The sequence below is a fragment of the Pelophylax lessonae genome (genome assembly GCF_965119305.1).
Source record: "Pelophylax lessonae genome assembly, chromosome: 3".
In the NCBI taxonomy this organism is placed as follows: domain Eukaryota; kingdom Metazoa; phylum Chordata; class Amphibia; order Anura; family Ranidae; genus Pelophylax; species Pelophylax lessonae.
In genome coordinates, this window is record NC_138770.1 from 233905978 (window position 1) to 233924285 (window position 18308).

At 45.0% G+C, this 18308-nt stretch overlaps 1 protein-coding gene across 1 annotated transcript in view; it reads left to right on the forward strand.

Moving 5' to 3' along the window:
- Positions 1–17928, forward strand: part of SELENOT (selenoprotein T) — a 44507-nt gene extending 26579 nt beyond the window's left edge. Inside the window, exons 3-6 of the mRNA XM_082251764.1 lie at positions 11039–11165; positions 14975–15062; positions 15528–15683; positions 17249–17928. Of these exons, the coding sequence (XP_082107890.1) occupies positions 11039–11165; positions 14975–15062; positions 15528–15655 (343 nt within the window). The 3' untranslated portion in view covers positions 15656–15683; positions 17249–17928. The remainder of the gene's footprint in view (positions 1–11038; positions 11166–14974; positions 15063–15527; positions 15684–17248) is intronic.
- Positions 17929–18308: the final 380 nt, after the last annotated feature.

Genomic DNA, 18308 nt, shown 5'->3' on the forward strand with positions numbered 1-18308 from the left:
GGTTTCTGCTCTGGCCGTTCTTTTTCAACGTCCTGTGGCATCTAACCCCTTGGTTGGCACGTTTGGTCAAGGGGTGCGACACTTAGTCCCTCCTTGGAGGGAACCTCTGTCTCCTTGGGACTTGAATCTTGTTCTGTCCGTGTTACAACGTGCTCCTTTTGAACAGATCAGGAAGATCTCGTTGTCTATGTTGTCCATAAAGGTCGCCTTTTTGGTGGCGAGCACTTCGGCTCGCAGGGTGTCGGAGCTGGCAGCACTGTCCTGCAGGTCTCCGTATTTGGTCATTCACTTGGATAAGGTGGTCTTGCGACCTAACCCTTCTTTTCTTCCGAAGGGGATTTCGGAATTTCACCTCAATGAGGACATTGTCTTGCCTTCGCTCTGCGCGAAGCCAAAACATCCGAAGGAAGTGGATCTGCATTCCTTGGATGTTGTTCGGGCGCTTAGGGTTTACCTATAAGCGACTGAATCTTTTCGCAAGACGAATTCTTTGTTTGTCCTTCCTGAGGGTCCTCGGAAGGGCATGGCGGCGTCGGTTTCTGCCATCGCCAAATGGATCAGAACAGGCCTTTGAACAGGCCTATGCTTTGAAGGGGAATGTTCCCCCCCCCCCCCCCCCCCATGCCTGTGAAGGCGCACTCTGCCGGATCTCTGAGTACGTCTTGGGCCTGTCATCATCGGGCTTCTGTGGCCCAGGTGTGTAGGGCGGCGACTTGGTCGACCGTTCCCACCTTCACGATATTCTACAAGGAGGATGTTCAGGCATCGGCAGATGCTTCCTTTTGGCCGCAAGGTTCTTAGTGCGGCGGTTCCTTGGGGTCCCTTGTTTTGGACCCTTGGCTGTTTGGGATTTATTTTTATCCCTAGGTTATTGTTTTTTCCTGGGTTGTTGCTCCTGTTGAGCAAGTTTTTTCATGTTACCCAGCTGGTTTCCTTCCTTTGGTAAGGTTCTTTTCTCTGATGTGGAGACTGCGTTGCCTTAGGCGCGGCTGCGTTTCCCACCCCTCATGTTTGCACTGCTTTGGGACGTCCCCATTGTGACGAATATGAAGAGGCGGCGACTGTCGGAGGACGTAAGAGAAAACGGAATTTTTGTAAAATCTTACCTGTAAAATTCCTTTCTCTGAGTCCTCCGACAGTCGCCGCCCCCGCCCATCTTTTGGGGTTTGGTTGTATACTCTACTGCTATTCCACTGAAACTGAGGTATGGATACAGGAAGTAGGAGGTTATTGACTGAGGGGACCACCCCCTGGGGGTGGGATATGTTAAAAGCCTTAATATTGACATATTCTGTTGCCTAGCTACTCCTACGGAGCAAAGGTCATAACCCCATTGTGATGAATATGAAGAGGCGGCGACTGTCGGAGGACTCAGAGAAAGGAATTTTACAGGTAAGATTTTAAGCAATGGCTGTCAGGATGCTACGGGTGGAGCAGCTAATACTACATGTTGGATTCCCCAATGCAGACTGCAGCTTAGGCAGATACAGGCACCCTTGGCATTAGCAGGACACAAGTAAAAGCAAGTAGGTACAGCAACCTCCAGATTACCTGTTTGTTCCTAGGTTTTCACCTGGGACCCCTTGGTGTTGGGCTTAATGTGGCAGGGCACTGTTGGGCTTTTTCTATTTAGGACGACTTGGAGGGAGTTCGGGGGTCCTGCTGAATTCCTCTCTTGGCTGGTTAATTCTAGATAGTAGCTCTTAGGAGAGGAAGAATCTCAGTGCTTGTAGTAAGCTCCTCTTCTGTGAAAGAGGAGTTATCCTCCACCTTCTATTCCTTTTTTAGTTTTTTTTTTGGCAGATATGCAACCCCTGACCCGTGCCAAGATCCTCTACTGTGCTGTCAGCTGTAGGGATTCTTTAGAAGGTTTGATCTGGTGGGGATTTTACTGGCCCTATTACTCCTTCCCAGTTGGATTAATCCTTTAGGTCCAGCATAAAGCAAATTCCTCTACTTGAAGGGAAGAGGATGTTAATTTTTTTTTTTTTCTCTTACGTCCTCCGACAGTCGCCGCCTCTTCATATTCGTCACTAATGGGGTTATTGACCTTTTCTCCGTAGGAGTAGCTAGGCAACAGAATATATCAATATCAAAGCTTTTAGCATATCCCACCCCCAGGGGGTGGTCCCCTCAGTCAATACCTCCCTGCTTCCTGCATACCAACTCAGTTTCATATACCTAGCTCAGGAGTACGCAGGCTGTTCCTGTGCTGGGGCTCTTAGTCTCAGCCACTTTTCTCTTTTTTGATTTTATTTGAAGTTTTTTCTCTTTCTTTTACTTAGCTGTTTATTTCCAGCGTTAGTTAGTTCTTCTGATGAAGATGATCGTGCGGAGCTGGGTCTCGGTCTGGCCACCCTGGATCCCAGGGCTCAGGGCCAGGGGCTCCCCAGCCTGCCATCGAGCGTTCAGCTTAGGTTTTGCCCTGGCACATTGAACGACCCATCCCTGTTCGCTGCAGGGATGCTATCGGTGAGGTGGCTACCTCACTGGACGCCATTGCGGTTTCGCACCGCAACTCCACTGCGTCATGCTTGCGACACTCCCTGTCCTCAGTACTGCAGTTTGGTCGCTGGAGCAGGCTCCCCACGCCATCCGGACTGGTAAGTGTATCTCTATGTGGGGACCTGTCTTTTTTGGGTGTCAGTCTGGGACTGTGTGACCCTGCATGTCTGTGTGGCTGCTGTGCTCCCTGTCAGCTCCTGTGTGCACTTGCTGCCTGTGTGTGGGCTGTGGGGGGGGGGGGGGGGGGCTCTCCCGCTCTGCTGGGTGTCATATGTAGCAGTAAGATTTTAGACATGCTGTGCGACGATCGCTGCGGCGATCCGCCATTTTTCTGGGGCAAAAATTATGGTGGCAGGTCCTGTGAGGTACTGCACAACGTTTTTGGCGCCAAACGCCGCCATTTTGAGCGGCGATCGATCCCACATGTCAGCGCCATGTTCTATTTGCCCAGGGTTTTGTCCTCAGCCGAGCGGCCATGTTTGTGTAGCCTTGCAGAGGCTTCATAGGGGCGGTCAGTCTTGCATCACTTCCTTTTCCTCTGGGACAGCGATCGGTGCAGCAGCCTGTGTGAGCTCTCCAGGTTTTATATCTCCTTTTTTTCTGTATTCCTTGCCCAGTTTCTTATCCCTGTGGGGGTCAGTGTGTTCAGTGGGTGCGGTGGGCAGCGCTCGCCACGATCTTAAAGGGGCAGTACCCTTTATAAATTATTTTGCTGGGGCATGGATTCTCAGGATTGCAAGTTTCCTCCCACCCTGGTGGGGGGCCAAGGGGCTGCTGCTTCCCCCGAGGGGGCTGATCTGGCCACTATTGTGGCTAACTTAGCTGCTCAGGTGCAGATGCTGGTGGCTGATCGATCCACAAAACGGCCCAGGGTGTCTATTTCCTCTGATTCAGAGGGCGATGGGGCTGCTATGGCTGGAGTGCCCTTCTCAGGGTCTCACTCATCCCTGGACCTTGTGGGGTCTGACGGGGAGGCTGAGGTGGAAGGGGTTGATAATTCTCCCCCTGGCTCGTCTGAAGAGCTTGCACTCATGGATGAGTTGGTTGCTTCTATCAAGCAAACGCTGCATTTGCAGGATGAACCATGTCCTCCTGCTTTGATGTCCTCTTATGGGACGCAGAGGAAACGCAAAACATTGCAGGTTTTTCCTTGCTCTACGGAATTTCAGCGCGCGGTTGATGAGCAATGGCGCAATTTAAAAAAGCCTTTTGCTGTGCCGAGTAGGTTCAAGCTGCGTTATCCCTTTACACCGGCTACTGATGAGCGTTGGTGTGTACCGCCTCAGGTGGATCACGCGGTGGCGATTTTGAATAAATCAACTGCGATCCCTGCTGAGGATACCCCGGTGTTCCGGGACCCGACGGACAGGAGATTGGAATCTCTGGCCCGTCATGCCTATACGGTTGCTGGCTCTATGCTGAAGCCTATTTTTGCTTCCATTTTGGCGGCCCAGGCTATTGCGGATTGGACGCAGGTGCTCAAGCGCACTCTGGTGGCTGACTCTGCCCCGCCGACGACTTTGGCTATGGTGGATCAGATTCATCAGGGTGTCATGTATTTGTGTGATGCGGACTTGGATTTAGTCCCTTTGGCGGCGCGCCTTTCTAGTGTGGCGGTCTTGAACCGTCGCCTGATATGGTTGAAATGTTGGTCGGTTGACCAATCTTCTCGCAAGACTCTGGCAAATTTGCCCTACGCGGGATCTCGCCTTTTTGGCGATTCTTTGGATACTCTGATAAAGGGTATTTCTGGGGGTAAGAGCACTCTCTTGCCCCAATCTCACAAGAATAAGTTTGTTCGCGGTAAGAAGAATGCTTCGTTTAGGCCCTCTCAGGGGTCCTTTCGTGCCTTTCGGTCGCACTAGAAGGGCAAGCCCCTCAAAGGCCAAGGCTCCCAGAAGAAGCCTTGGGCGGGTAAGCAGAAGTCCGGCCAGTGCGGATCCGCTGCCCATAACAATGCGGCCTGAAGGGGCGCCCTCACCCGTTTCTGGGGTGGGGGGACGTTTGCTCGGTTTTCAACCCTGGCTGGACCACATTCGGGACAGGTGGGTTCAGGAAATCGTTTCTCGGCCGGCGGGCAGATTTTTCCCCTCAAACCTTCAGCTGACTCCGGAGCGCTTGCAGGATCTGCACCTGGCGGTGCGGGACCTGCGGGCCCAGGGAGTGGTGGTTCCGGTGCCTCATCGGGACAGATTTCGGGGGTTCTATTCCAATCTGTTCACTGTGCCCAGAAAGGAGGGCAAAGTACGTCCGATTCTGGACTTATAAGCTCTGAACCGCTTTGTGCGGGTTCGCAAGTTTCGCATGGAATCCCTGCGCTCGGTGGTGGCTGCCATGGTTCTGGGGGAATTCATGGCCTCCATCGACTTGAAGGATGCGTACCTACACATCCCCATTTTCGAGGGTCACCAGAGGTACCTTCGATTTGCCATTGCGGAGGATCATTATCAATTCGTGGCGTTACCCTTCGGTCTCGATTCAGCTCCGTGGGTTTTCACCAAGGTACTTGCGCCGGTTCTGGCTTCACTGAGGGCCCAGGGCATTTCTGTCCTGGGGTATCTGGACGATATCCTGATTCGGTCCGCGACCAGTCAGGGTCTGGTGAACGACCTGTCCATCACGATGCAGACTCTGCAGGAATTCGGCTGGACGATAAATTTTCCAAAATCGACGACGTGTCCGTCGGTTCGTCTTCCCTACCTGGGGATGATTCTGGACTCTGTTCAGGCGAAGGTCTTCCTGCCGGAAGACAAGCTTCGGCCACTTCAGTGCGAAGTCAGGTCCCTCAGGGTCCCTCAGGGACAATCAGTGCTCGTCCCTCCGGACGTGTATGAGGTGTCTGGGATTGATGGTTTCGGCCTTCGAGGCGATTCCCTTCGCCCAGTTTCACACACGGGAGCTTCAGGCGGAGGTCCTGGCCAAGTGGGACGGGCGTCCGCTATCTCTGGATCTGCGGCTGTCGTTAAGCCATCTCACCCGAAGGGGTCTTTTGTGGTGGCTCCAGTCCCCGGCGGTGTCGGGGGGGCAAGTCCTTTCGTCCTTTGTCGTGGACGGTGATCACCACGGATGCCAGCCTGTCGGGCTGGGGTGGTGTTCTGGGCGTTTTGGCCGCCCAGGGAACTTGGTCGGAGGAGGAATCCTCCCTTCCGATCAACATTCTGGAATTGCGAGCGATAAATCTGTCTTCTGCGTTGGACGGACAGGCTTCAGGGCCGTCCGGTTCGGGTGCAGACGGACAATGCCACAGCGGTGGCCTACATCAACCACCAAGGGGGCACCAAGGAGTGCCCGGGCGGCTCGGGAAGTAGCCGACATTCTGTCTTGGGCCGAGACGCACGTCCCGGCGATCTCTGCAGTTCACATTCCGGGGGTGGAGAACTGGCAGGCGGATTATTTGAGCCGCCAGACCCTGGACCAGGGGGAATGGTCCCTTCACCCGGATGTCTTCCAGATATTGTGCGCGAAGTGGGGGTCCCCAGATGTGGACCTGTTCGCGTCTCGTCTAAATCACAAGGTGGAAAGGTTCGTGGCAAGGACGCGCGATCCTCGGGCAGTCGCCTCGGACGCGTTGGTGACGCCCTGGCATCAGCATCGCCTGATGTATGCCTTTCCACCGATTCAGCTGCTGTCCAGGTTCCTTCGCAGGTTGGCCTCGGAACCGAAAACTGTGATTCTGGTGGCACCGGACTGGCCTCGCCGGTCTTGGTACGCAGACCTCGTGAATCTGGCGGTCGACGCTCCGTGGCGTCTGCCTCTTCGAGAAGACCTTCTGTCTCAAGGACCGATATTCCATCCTGCTTTACAGTCGCTGGCTTTAACGGCCTGGCTGTTGAAAGCCAGGTCCTGAAGGATAGGGGTCTCTCCCCTGAGGTCGTTCCCACTTTGATCAAGGCCAGGAAGGCCTCTTCAGAGAAGATTTACTACCGTACTTGGAAGGCGTATTTTGCCTGGTGTGAGTCCAGGGGGTATTCCCCTCGCTCATACTCGGTATCGAGAGTGTTGGCCTTCCTTCAAACGGGCGTGGACCAGCGTTTAGCGTTGGCCACGATTAAGGGTCAGATTTCTGCGCTGGCCGTTCTCTTTCAACGTCCTGTGGCGTCTAACTCTTTGGTTAGCACCTTTGTTCAAGGGGTGCGACATTTGGTCCCTCCTAGGAGGGAGCCTTTGCCTCCATGGGATTTGAACCTTGTTCTGTCCGTGTTGCAACATGCTCCTTTTGAAAATATCAGGGAGATCTCGTTGTCTTTGTTGTCCAAGAAGGTTGCCTTCTTGGTGGCGATCACTTCGGCTCGCAGGGTGTCGGAGCTGGCGGCCTTGTCCTGCAAGTCTCCGTATTTGGTGATTCAGTTGGATAAGGTGGTCTTGCGACCTAACCCGTCTTTTCTTCCGAAGAGGATCTCGGAATTTCACCTCAATGAGGACATTGTCTTGCCTTCGCTTTGCGCGAAGCCTAAGCATCCGAAGGAGGTGGCTTTGCATTCCTTGGATGTTGTTAGGGCGATCAGGGTTTACCTGTCATCGACTAAATCCTTTCGCAAGTCGGATTCTCTTTGTCCTTCCTGAAGGACCTCGGAAGGGCATGGCGGCGTCGGCTTCTACCATCGCCAAATTGAGCAGGCCTATGCTTTGAGGGGGAAGGTTCCTCCCGTGCCTGTGAAGGCGCACTCTACCAGATCTTTGAGTATGTCTTGGGCCTGTCTTCATCGGGCTTCTGTGGCCCAGGTGTGTAAGGCGGCGACTTGGTCGTCCGTTCACACCTTCTCTAAATTTTACAAAGTGGATGTTCAGGCATCGGCAGATGCTTCTTTTGGCCGTAAAGTTCTTAGTGCGGCGGTGCCTTAGGGTCCCTTGTTTGGGCCCTTGGCTGTTGGGGTGTTTTTACCCCTGGGTTACTTGTTTTTTTCCTGGGTTGTTGCTCCTGTTGAGCACGTTTTCCTGTTGCCCAGTTGGTTCTCTTACTTTGGTAAGGTTCCTTTCTCTGATGTGGGTACTGCGTTGCTTTAGGCGCGGCTGCTTTTTTTTTCCCACCCCTCATGTCTACACTGCTTTGGGACGTCCCCATTAGTGACGAATATGAAGAGGCGGCGACTGTCGGAGGACGTAAGAGAAAACGGAATTTTTGTAAAATCTTACCTTTAAAATTCCTTTCTCTGAGTCCTCCGACAGTCGCCGCCCCCGCCCCTCTTTTGGGGTTTGTTTATGTACTCTACTGCTATTCTACTGAAACTGAGTTGGTATGCAGGAAGCAGGGAGGTATTGACTGAGGGGACCACCCCCTGGGGGTGGGATATGCTAAAAGCTTTGATATTGATATATTCTGTTGCCTAGCTACTCCTACGGAGCAAAGGTCAATAACCCCATTAGTGACGAATATGAAGAGGCGGCGACTGTCGGAGGACTCGGAGAAAGGAATTTTACAGGTAAGATTTTACAAAAATTCCATTTTTTCTTTGCTTAAACTGCTGAAGGATATAGATACTCTAGAGAGAGTTCAGAGAAGAGCTACTAAACTAGTACATGGATTGCAGGAAAAGACTTACCAGGAAAGGTTAAAGGACCTTAACATGTATAGCTTGGAAGAAAGAAGAGACAGAGGGGATATGATTAGAGGTGCACCGAAATTTTGGCCGAAAATGTGAGTATCCAATTTCGGCCGATAGGGGGTTAAGGATGCCGAAAATGTATGCTGATATCAGTTAAAAGTGAGTCCTTCACTTCCTAGTCATTTGCGGGTATGTGTGCTGCTGACTGCTGCGATCCTATGCTGGTTACACTGGGGCTTCATTGTGAGCTACAGTGGTCGCTAGACGGCTCGGGGGAGAGGGACTTAGAATGCAAAGGATCTTATCCTCCTCCGCGCCTAATGCTGAATCGTTGCACCCACCTCCTCCCTTCCATGTGCTGTTCGCTGTAGAAGAAGGTAATGTGGATGTCTGCTGCTGTAGCGTCTAGTTAGAACGGATTATAAATCACAGCCTAGAGTCAGTCTCTCTCTCTCTCTCTCTGAAATGGAATGTTACAAAGTGTTTCTGCAGTCAAAACGTAACATTCTCTCTCTCTCAGAAACACTTTGTAACAGTCTCTCTCTCTTGTTAAGATTTGACTGCAGATACACATTGTATACACTTTGTAACATACATCAAATCTGTGAAAAAGGCACTGTATGTTAAAGCCTTACTCCAACAAAACCTTATTACTTGTACAAAAAGGAGTAAGTAATTAAAAAACTGCCCACTCACCCAGCGCTAGCTTAAAGCTGACAAATAAGATAGCAGCTGCTATAAATAGAATAAATTTAAAACAAGGTGTGAATATAGCTCTGAGGGGCATCCTAATCACACTAGCAGCGCTCCAATGAATTCTTAAGGAGAATCGTATACGACCACTACAATACATATATAAAATACTGAATGTATTTTATATATGTATTGTAGTGGTCGTATACGATTCTCCTTAAGAATTCATTGGAGCGCTGCTAGTGTGATTAGGATGCCCCTCAGAGCTATATTCACACCTTGTTTTAAAACCTTATTACTGTTGGGGAAATTTCCCTGACTTTCTGTCCTGGTGACATACACAGAGCCGTAGTAGTGACATCACCAGGAGGCGGCATTTTTGAAAGGAAGGGGACGGGAGGAGCAGAGAGGTGCTGACAAGTAAGGACATTGCATCATTGAGGTGGGGGGGCTGAGGTGAGGTTACCAATGGTATTTGTATTATGCAGCATGAGGGGGTTAATGCATTGTCACTGCTGGTCACTGATGCATTAGTGACCGACCAGTGGCACTTAATTAACCCCTTTGTGCTGCATTAGTGCAACCAGTATCAGTGCAACAAGTGTTAATTAACACTGATACTGGTTGTACTAATGCAGCACAAAGGGGTTAATTAACTGCCACTGGTCGGTCACTAATGAATCAGTGACCAGCAGTGGCAATACATTAACCCCCTCATGCTGCATAATACAAATATCATTGGTAATTAAATTAACCACTTGCCAACCCGTCACAGTACATATACTGCATACTAGCTACAGGTGTACATCGCTGCCTGTTTCTGTCGTATGCCCCTGTTCTATCTATTTTATAATAATTTGGGGGGAAAAAGTCGGTTTCGGTTTTCGGCCAAGGGCTTCCTGCATTTTCGGTTTCGGTCCAGAATTTTCATTTCGGTGCATCCCTAGATATGATAGAAACTTTTAAATACATAAAGGGAATCAACTCGGTAAAGGAGGAGAGCATATTTAAAAGAAGAAAAACTACCACAAGAGGACACCGTTTTAAACTAGAGGGGCAAAGGTTTAAAAGTAATATGAGGAAGTATTACTTTACTGAGAGAGTAGTGGATGCATGGAATAACCTTCCTGCAGAAGTGGTAGCTGCAAATACTGTGAAGGAGTTTAAGCATGCATGGGATAGGCATAAGGCTATCCTTCATATAAGATAGGGCCAGGGACTATTCATAGGATTCAGATATATTGGGCAGACTAGATGGGCCAAATGGTTCTTATCTGCCGACACATTCTATGTTTCTATGATTCTGTAGCTTTAGGGTAATGTAGTAGACTGAATTTAGGGGTTAAATGTAAAAAATGTAAATGTTAAAAACAGATAGTAATGCATTCCTTTGGGCAAACGGATGTAAATGACCGTCATCTATTTACATCAGTTTTTCATCTGCTTCCGTTCAGGTCCGTTTTTTTTAAATGGAACAAAGCTTACTATGGGGCATCCGTTGCTGTCCCTCTACACTAAAGCTGGCGATGAGAGCCAATCATGTCCTCAAATAGGTGAATATAGACATTCCTTTACAGGGTAGTTTGAATTGGCTTAGAATGGGGGTGGGGGCATGTTTAGGATGTGATTGAAATGCTACTTTACGTGCTACAGCACATATTTATCTTAACTGTACAGTACGGTACCTGGGGTTTTAGGCCTTCCAGTGATTGGACACTGGCAAAGCTTTTAAGGACACGGCCAATAGACATCCTTTTAATACTAATTTTCACTCTGTTAGTCCTCACTGACTTCTAATATAACCATAGAAGCAATGCATCTGGATTACTACAACCTTGGGAACCATACCTGGACCCCATACCATGGATAAGGCCTGTAATTTTTGCTTTGAGCAATAGGTACTACATGCAGGGGGCTACACAGGTTTAGGGCCATGGTCCCATCCCTATAGAACCCCGAGGTAGGCCCATTGTGATGGGTGAAGCCTGGACCCTATAAAGGGAGCAGCAACATAGACAAGGTAAGACAGCTATATATATATATATATATATATATATATATATATATATATATATATATATATATATATATAATATGTGTTTTCACAATAAGGGTAGCGGTAAGGAAGTGTTCACGATTATTATACTGATTAATAAGAGTACTCAGAAATGGAAATAAATATGATTTTACATTTTGACCATAGATGCACTTTAAGCTTACTTCTTTACATCATTTTCAGAAAGGGGAGTTTTACTTTATTATTCATCCCACTGATATTTGCTATTTCTTTCTTTCAGACACATCGCATCGTTCCTGTCTATCTTCAAGCTAGTATTAATAGGATTCATAATTGTTGGAAAAGACCCATTTGCTTTTTTTGGCATGCCAGCTCCAAGTCTTTGGCAATGGGGACAAGAAAATAAGGTAACTGCCGCAGTATTTTAAATGCCAGTGTGGGACTCTTAAACTTTTAGAATGAAGGTGAACTGCAGACAACCGAATGCAATTAGCTTCTGCCTTGACAATGCTACCTGACTTCCCAGTGCATCACATTCATGTGAAAAAGTATAGGCTTTGCTGCTTTTCATGTTTGAAATAACTAGGATGATGATTCCTTTCTTACAGTTGCCAAGTTTTAAAACAAAAAGATAAGTTGGGGGTAAAACAATAGTCTGCTGGCATATATACATTGATGGTAATCGGCCCACTTTATATGCTTTAGGGATTTTGTTGCTGTAGTGAGTGGCATTTGGGACCTTTGCTTTTGACAGTGGTGGTGTTCTCCGCTTCAGACATCGCTCCATAATTTTGAATTAAGGGTTTAGCTATGTGTCAGAAGTAATCAAAATCTTACCATAGGAATAGATAATTCCCATTACTTGCTGTTACATCATCTTGCTTTGTGCATTCAGGCAACAGAAATTGGCTCTGAGAACACTATGTTGCTAATACAAAGCCTACGTATACATCCAGTTTCCTTTATAATACTGTATTCTAAAAAATAAAACCTTCATGCTTTTCTTGTTTCATGGGAACTGCTGGCGTTGTCTGTGTTTTCAAACTTGTCAGTTGGACTGCTTTTGCATACCCCAGGGTTAATGAATGCAGTGTTGTCTTGTCCTGTACAATTAATTCATTAGGTTTTTGACTTGAGGTCCCTCCCCTCTTGTTTTTTGATTTTCCTATGGCTTGCTGCAAAACTGAGGCTAGCTGGGAATGGGAGGGTTTATATGGGTATGTCCCTGCAGTTTCTCTTTTGTGTCCAATCTGTACTTTTAAGATACAGATTTTACTGATAAATCAGGAATCCAGAATTTATTTATTTTTTTTATTACCCCTATTTTTCGGCCAGTTTCCACCCTAGTTCCTATCACCTGTTTGCTTTAAGCACTTGCCTGACCGCAATACGTGTGGTATGTATGTATGTGTGTATGTGTATATATATATATATATATATATATATATATATATATATATATATATATATATATATATATATATATATATATAATATATATATATAGTACAGACCAAAAGTTTGGACACACCTCATTCAAAGTTTTCTTTATTTTCATGACTATGAAAATTGTAGAGCCACACTTCAAGAGGTAGTCACCTGAAATGGTCTTCCAACAGTCTTGAAGGAGTTCCCAGAGATGCTTAGCACTTGTTGGCCCTTTTGCCTTCACTTTGCGGTCCAGCTCACCCCAAACTATCTCGATTGGTTTCAGGTCTGGTGACTGTGGAGGCCAGGTCATCTGGCGCAGCACCCCATCACTCCTTCTTGGTCAAATAGCCCTTACACAGCCTGGAGGTGTGTTTGGGGTCCATGTCCTGTTGAAAAATGATGGTCCAACTAAACGCAAACCGGATGGAATAGCATACCGCTGCAAGATGCTGTGGTAGCCATGCTGGTTCAGTATGCCTTCAATTTTGAATAAATCCCCCACAGTGTCACCAGCAAAGCACCCCCACACCTCCTCCTCCATGCTTCACGGTTGAAACCAGGCATATAGAGTCCATCCGTTCACCTTTTCTGCGTCGCACAAAGACACGGTGGTTGGAACCAAAGATCTCAAATTTGGACTCATCAGACCAAAGCACAGATTTCCACTGGTCTAATGTCCATTCCTTGTGTTCTTTAGCCCAAACAAGTCTCTTCTGCTTGTTGCCTTTCTTTAGCAGTGGTTTCCTAGCAGATATTCTACCATGAAGGCCTGATTCACACAGTCTCCTCTTAACAGTTGTTCTAGAGATGTGTCTGCTGCTAAAACTCCGTGTGCCATTGACCTGGTCTCTAATCTGAGCTGCTGTTAACCTGCGAGTTCTGAGGCTGGTGACTTGGATGAACTTCTCCGCAGCAGCGGTGACTCTTGGTCTTCCTTTCCTGGGGCGGTCCACATGTGAGCCAGTTTCTTTGTAGCGCTTGATAGTTTTTGTGACTGCACTTGGGGACACTTTCAAAGTTTTCCCAATTTTTCGGACTGACTGACCTTCATTTCTTAAAGTAATGATGGCCACTCGTTTTCCTGTACTTAGAATTTGTATTATGGCAAGAAAAAAGCAGCTAACAGTCTATTCAGTAGGACTATCAGCTGTGTATCCACCTGACTTCTGCCCAACCCCATTTATAAGGCAAGAAATCACACTTATTAAACCTGACAGGGCACACCTGTGAAGTGAAAACCATTTCAGGTCACTACCTCTTGAAGTGTGACTCTACAATTTTCATAGTCATGAAAATAAAGAAAACTCTTTGAATGAGAAGGTGTGTCCAAACTTTTGGTCTGTACTGTATATATGTGTATATATAATGTTATGTTTTGCAAGTGGTTTACTAGGATTATGGTTGACGCTATCTGTCATAACCCTGTTTTTTTTTTTTTCTTCAGCTAATGGCTGGCTTTCTCATGAAAGTGGTCCGAGTGGCTCATAAGCCACTGAATCACTTTCAGAAGCAGCGAGAAGGGACGGCCCACACCCAGGGAAAGGAGAGATTTGGGGTCTGTTTGACCTTTTGTATCTCTCCATAAAGAGGAACTGTCATTCTTATTTCTATTGCAAGGGGATGTTTCCATTCCTTGCAATAGGAATAAAAGTGAGCAAAAAAAAAAAATCAAGGGACAGCGTAACGTAAAAAAAGTTGAAGTACCCCATCCCTCCATTCTTGCCCGCAGAAACAAATGCATAAGTTAGTCGCTCATACATGTAAACTGTGTTCGCACCACATATTTGAGATATCACCGTAAACGTTGGGAGTGAGAGGGATAATTCTATGCCCCTCTGTAAATCTAATCAGGTAACCTGTAAAAATGTTTAAAGCATTGCCTGTGGAGATTAAGTATTGTAGTTTGTCGCTATTCCACGAGCCTGCACAATTTTGAAGTGTGACATGTTGGGTATCTATTTCGCCTTTCATATTTTACAAAAAAATTGAAAAAAAAAAAAAAATTTACCCCAAAGTGTTTGAAAGACTGCTACACACACAAAAAAATTGCAAATATTGCCATTTTATTCCTTAGCGTCTCTGCTAAAAAAGGTTTGGGGGTTATAAGTAACTTTTTATTGCAAAAAAAAAAAAAACGATTTAAACTTAACAGTCCCAGAAAAGGCCTGGCCTTCAAGTGGTTAACTAGGAAATGTTTGTAGTTGAAAGCTGACAGAATTGCGTGGTCAGCATAGACAAACTCAGGTTGATGTGATTTCTCCCTGTCTGTGTTCATTGGTAAGAGGTTTACTTGTCTATGACTTGACTTTCTCCCAGGTAAGGGGTATACTTAAAGATCATCTAAAGCCAAAACTTTTCGTTTTTTTTTTAGAGTAGGCAAAAGTTAATGCCGCTGGCGGTATTTTTTTTTGCCTCTTCGGTCTCATTGGGAGATTTCCCTTCACTTCCTGTCCTGTAGACCAACAGGAAGTAAGAGAATGTCTTTCCAATGTGAGGAAAATCCCCTTATAGTGTCACAGGAGCCAGTGTCACTATTGGAAGTTTTCCCCCTCTATTCATTTACTGGGGGCAACTTATATATATTTTTTTTTTATTTACCCTCAATTTTATTCCTGATGATATGGATAATCAAGACAATTAAAGAGTAAATCTCCCTAACTGACACACAGCAGTAATAAAAACCTGATAGTACTAATTCCTTCACCATTCGAACCAAAACCGATTTACCTTTAGATATATTTTCAGAATAGCTGTTAATACTCACTTTGGATTGTTTTCTTGTCAGGTCTATGCCTGCATGATGGTTTTCTTCCTGAGCAACATGATTGAGAACCAATGCATGTCCACTGGAGCCTTTGAGATCACTTTGAATGGTAAATTTTCCAGATTCTTTTTTTTCAGTTGTGGTATTAAGTTTGAAGATTTGCATCCGGACAATTTTCATAATATGCCATGTAGTACAGACAGTATGTCAACATTAGAAGAATTAATTTAATGCGGTGTGAACTGTACTCTACACTTTATTCTGTTAAGTGAAGAATGTAGTGCAAAGGTAGATTCAAGCCAAAAACTTCCAGTTTTCACTTTTGCCCTACAATCAGTGTAGCTGGTGACACAAATGATTAACTTTTTTTTCTAGTGTTAATGCTTGTAACATATTAAAATATTTGGGCTCTCCGTGTAAGTTTGCAGGAGTTTGTAGGCTTTTTGTTCTGACACACACATTTAGCCTTTTTGTTCTGACACACACATTTTACAGGCAAGCCTCAGTGCAGCTTTTGGGAAGTTTTAACAACGCGATAATACCATCATTGTGTTTTTTTTTTTTTTTTCCACAGATGTTCCTGTGTGGTCTAAGTTAGAATCTGGACATATTCCATCAGTGCAGCAACTTGTCCAAATAATTGACAATGAAATGAAGCTAAATGTTCACATGGATGCGATTCCTCATCATCACCACTCCTAGCCACATTTTTCAGTACCAGATTTATTTTGTAAGTATTACCCCTTTTTTGTGGTGTGGGGTTTTTTTTTTTTCTCCTTCAATTCTACCGAAATGTTACAATGTACATTTTTAACCTAGAACCCTTAGGGCCAGCTCACGCTGCCCTCAGAGTGGTTTTGTTTGCAGGCATCTGTCTGTTTTGGGCTGCAGTAACGTGTTGTGTGTTTTACTGCATCACAGAGTTTTTCTTTTTTTTTTTTTTTTTTTTTTTAGCTTTATTTGAAATGCACAAAATGACACTTCATGTCAAGGCACAGCAGAGTGGTGTATTGCGCTGCTCTGCAGCCATGCCATCCAGTGTACTGCATTTAAAATGCAGCATGTCTGCATTTTATCGTAGTTCTCCGCACTTTTGTCCTTTGTTGCAGTGAAAACAGGGCACTTGGAAAACAACTCTTCTATGTGCGCTAGCGGTGACCGGCTTTCTTTCCAGTGAGGAAAAAATGCCAGTCATCACAGTAGTGTGAACGAGCCCTGAAACTGTTTTCTAAAAAAAAAAAAAAAAAAAAAAAAATTTAAAAGACCCTGTATAATAAAAACCGTGGCAGCTGCTTTTATTGATTTTTTTTGGCTCACACAATATTTGCACGATTTTTTATCAAATGTAGATTTTTAGTGAGAAATACTTATTTTGTTTGAATGCACCAAAAACAAAAATCAATTTTTGGGTAGATGAGGCTCTACGTAGATACAAGATGTTGAGCCCCAAAATTGGGAGCCCACACAAAGCAATAAAACCTGCAAAACTATAAGTTTACATTTAATCTTGAATTATGGGCATAGAACCATTGGTCTGTGCTGCGATAACCAAGGTGTGGCACAATCCACTTTAAGGTTCAAATCACATATAAGGCTTTTCAGCAATAAAGTCACTTCAGCACCTGTTTCCCCAGGCCATAGTGGCTGGGGTTTGACAACTGTGCAGAGCACTTCCTGGTTCATACAAACAGAGGAGGTCAGCAATTGTATGCCAACTGATCTCCTGCCACTCTGCTGTAGCAGTCAGGTGTTGTTTGCATTCATTAATTGTAATAAGTGTTTACTGAACCCTTGATGAATGAATAAAAGGGTTAATGCATTTTCAGTGTGCATAGATTTTAAAGTTGTTGCAATGTTTAGCTAACAGCAATGCTTGATAGGACTTTGTGTTTTCCTGCTGTGTTGTGACACAGAACCAGTGCTGAGATAAAGCAGTACCAGAAGTCACTGGGGAATTGTACTTTGTTCAAAAGCATCAATATTGATTTGAACTGAGATAAAAGGAAAAATAAAGCTCAGTCTTTGAACAGCATGCATATGTAACAAGTAATTAAGAAGCACCATTGTACCTAGGATGTCAAACCACAGAGGGAAAATAAACTTTCAATACATTTGCATTAATCTTATTACATTTATAAAAAAAAACTAAAATAAAATCTCCATATAAAAACTGTGAATATGTATTTCTGATTAGCAACATGGACATTTTTATATTTGACTTCTACTAGGAATCTTCTCTGTCTGAAGATCTAAAATGATGACCATTTATTAAACATCTTTTGAAATGTGTTCTAGGCATGACGTGGACTTTTAACAAGGTGTCAGCGGGGCTGTTGTTTATGAAGGCCTGCTCTGAAGACAGTTCCTGTTAGTGCAAGCTGGATGTCCCTCTGCCGTCTCGTTGTGCCTTTTGAAGTTCTAAATGCAAGATTTTCTGTGTGCTGCCCTCTTGTGGAATTTTACAGACAGTGCAATGATATACTGTGTAGTCTCATCCCAGATTTTATTTCCAAGCCATTCTTCCACTGTTCCGCACTTCACATAATGCTGGCATTAAAAGGTTTCTTTTTTTTTTTTTTTTTTTTTTACATAATTTACAGTGTTTAGAATTTATGTAATTTATGTTTCCACCTGAGACATTTTTGTCTTTGATATCTAATTTTTATAAGAATCTGTTCTTTTTATAGTTTAAAGTAATGCTCTGACTAAATGACTCAAATGTCCCACAGCCGTTAGCCCTAAATGTGTAGTTCTTTAAATGTTCTACTGATAATAAAAAATTATATTGCAGATCACTAAGTTATTCTAAATTATAAGCAAAAATAGCAATGTAATTGCAGGTATATTGGTGGTTACGCATACTGAACCTCCAGCTGTTTGATGTACTCAACTTAAGAGTTTTTAAACTGAGCCTTTATACCGGTCCTCTTTAAAGAAGATGCAAATTAAGTTAAATAAATCTATCATTACAGTAATACATGTAATGTCTTTATTTTTGTTGAATCATGTCATTCCTGTTGCAGGTGAGAGCCACTAAAGTCCTCTCAAAGAGGATCCCTATATATTTTGACCTTTAATTTTGCTAAGCAAAACAGTGGTAATAGAGGCAAATATTAAAGCAAACACCAGGCAAACTGCTAAATATACAGTTGAAGTATGTTTTCTGTTTTACTTGTCAAAGGATTAGTAATTGTTGTCATAGCCAGTCTTGTGATCTATCGACTTCTTGCACACTAGACAGGTTACACGCTTATTTTTTGGGTCCAACATTATGTTTTCTAAGATTGGCCAATATATTAACTTCCTCACCTCTGTCCAGTGAACAAAGAATTGTACAGTTTGGCCAAAGGTTTTG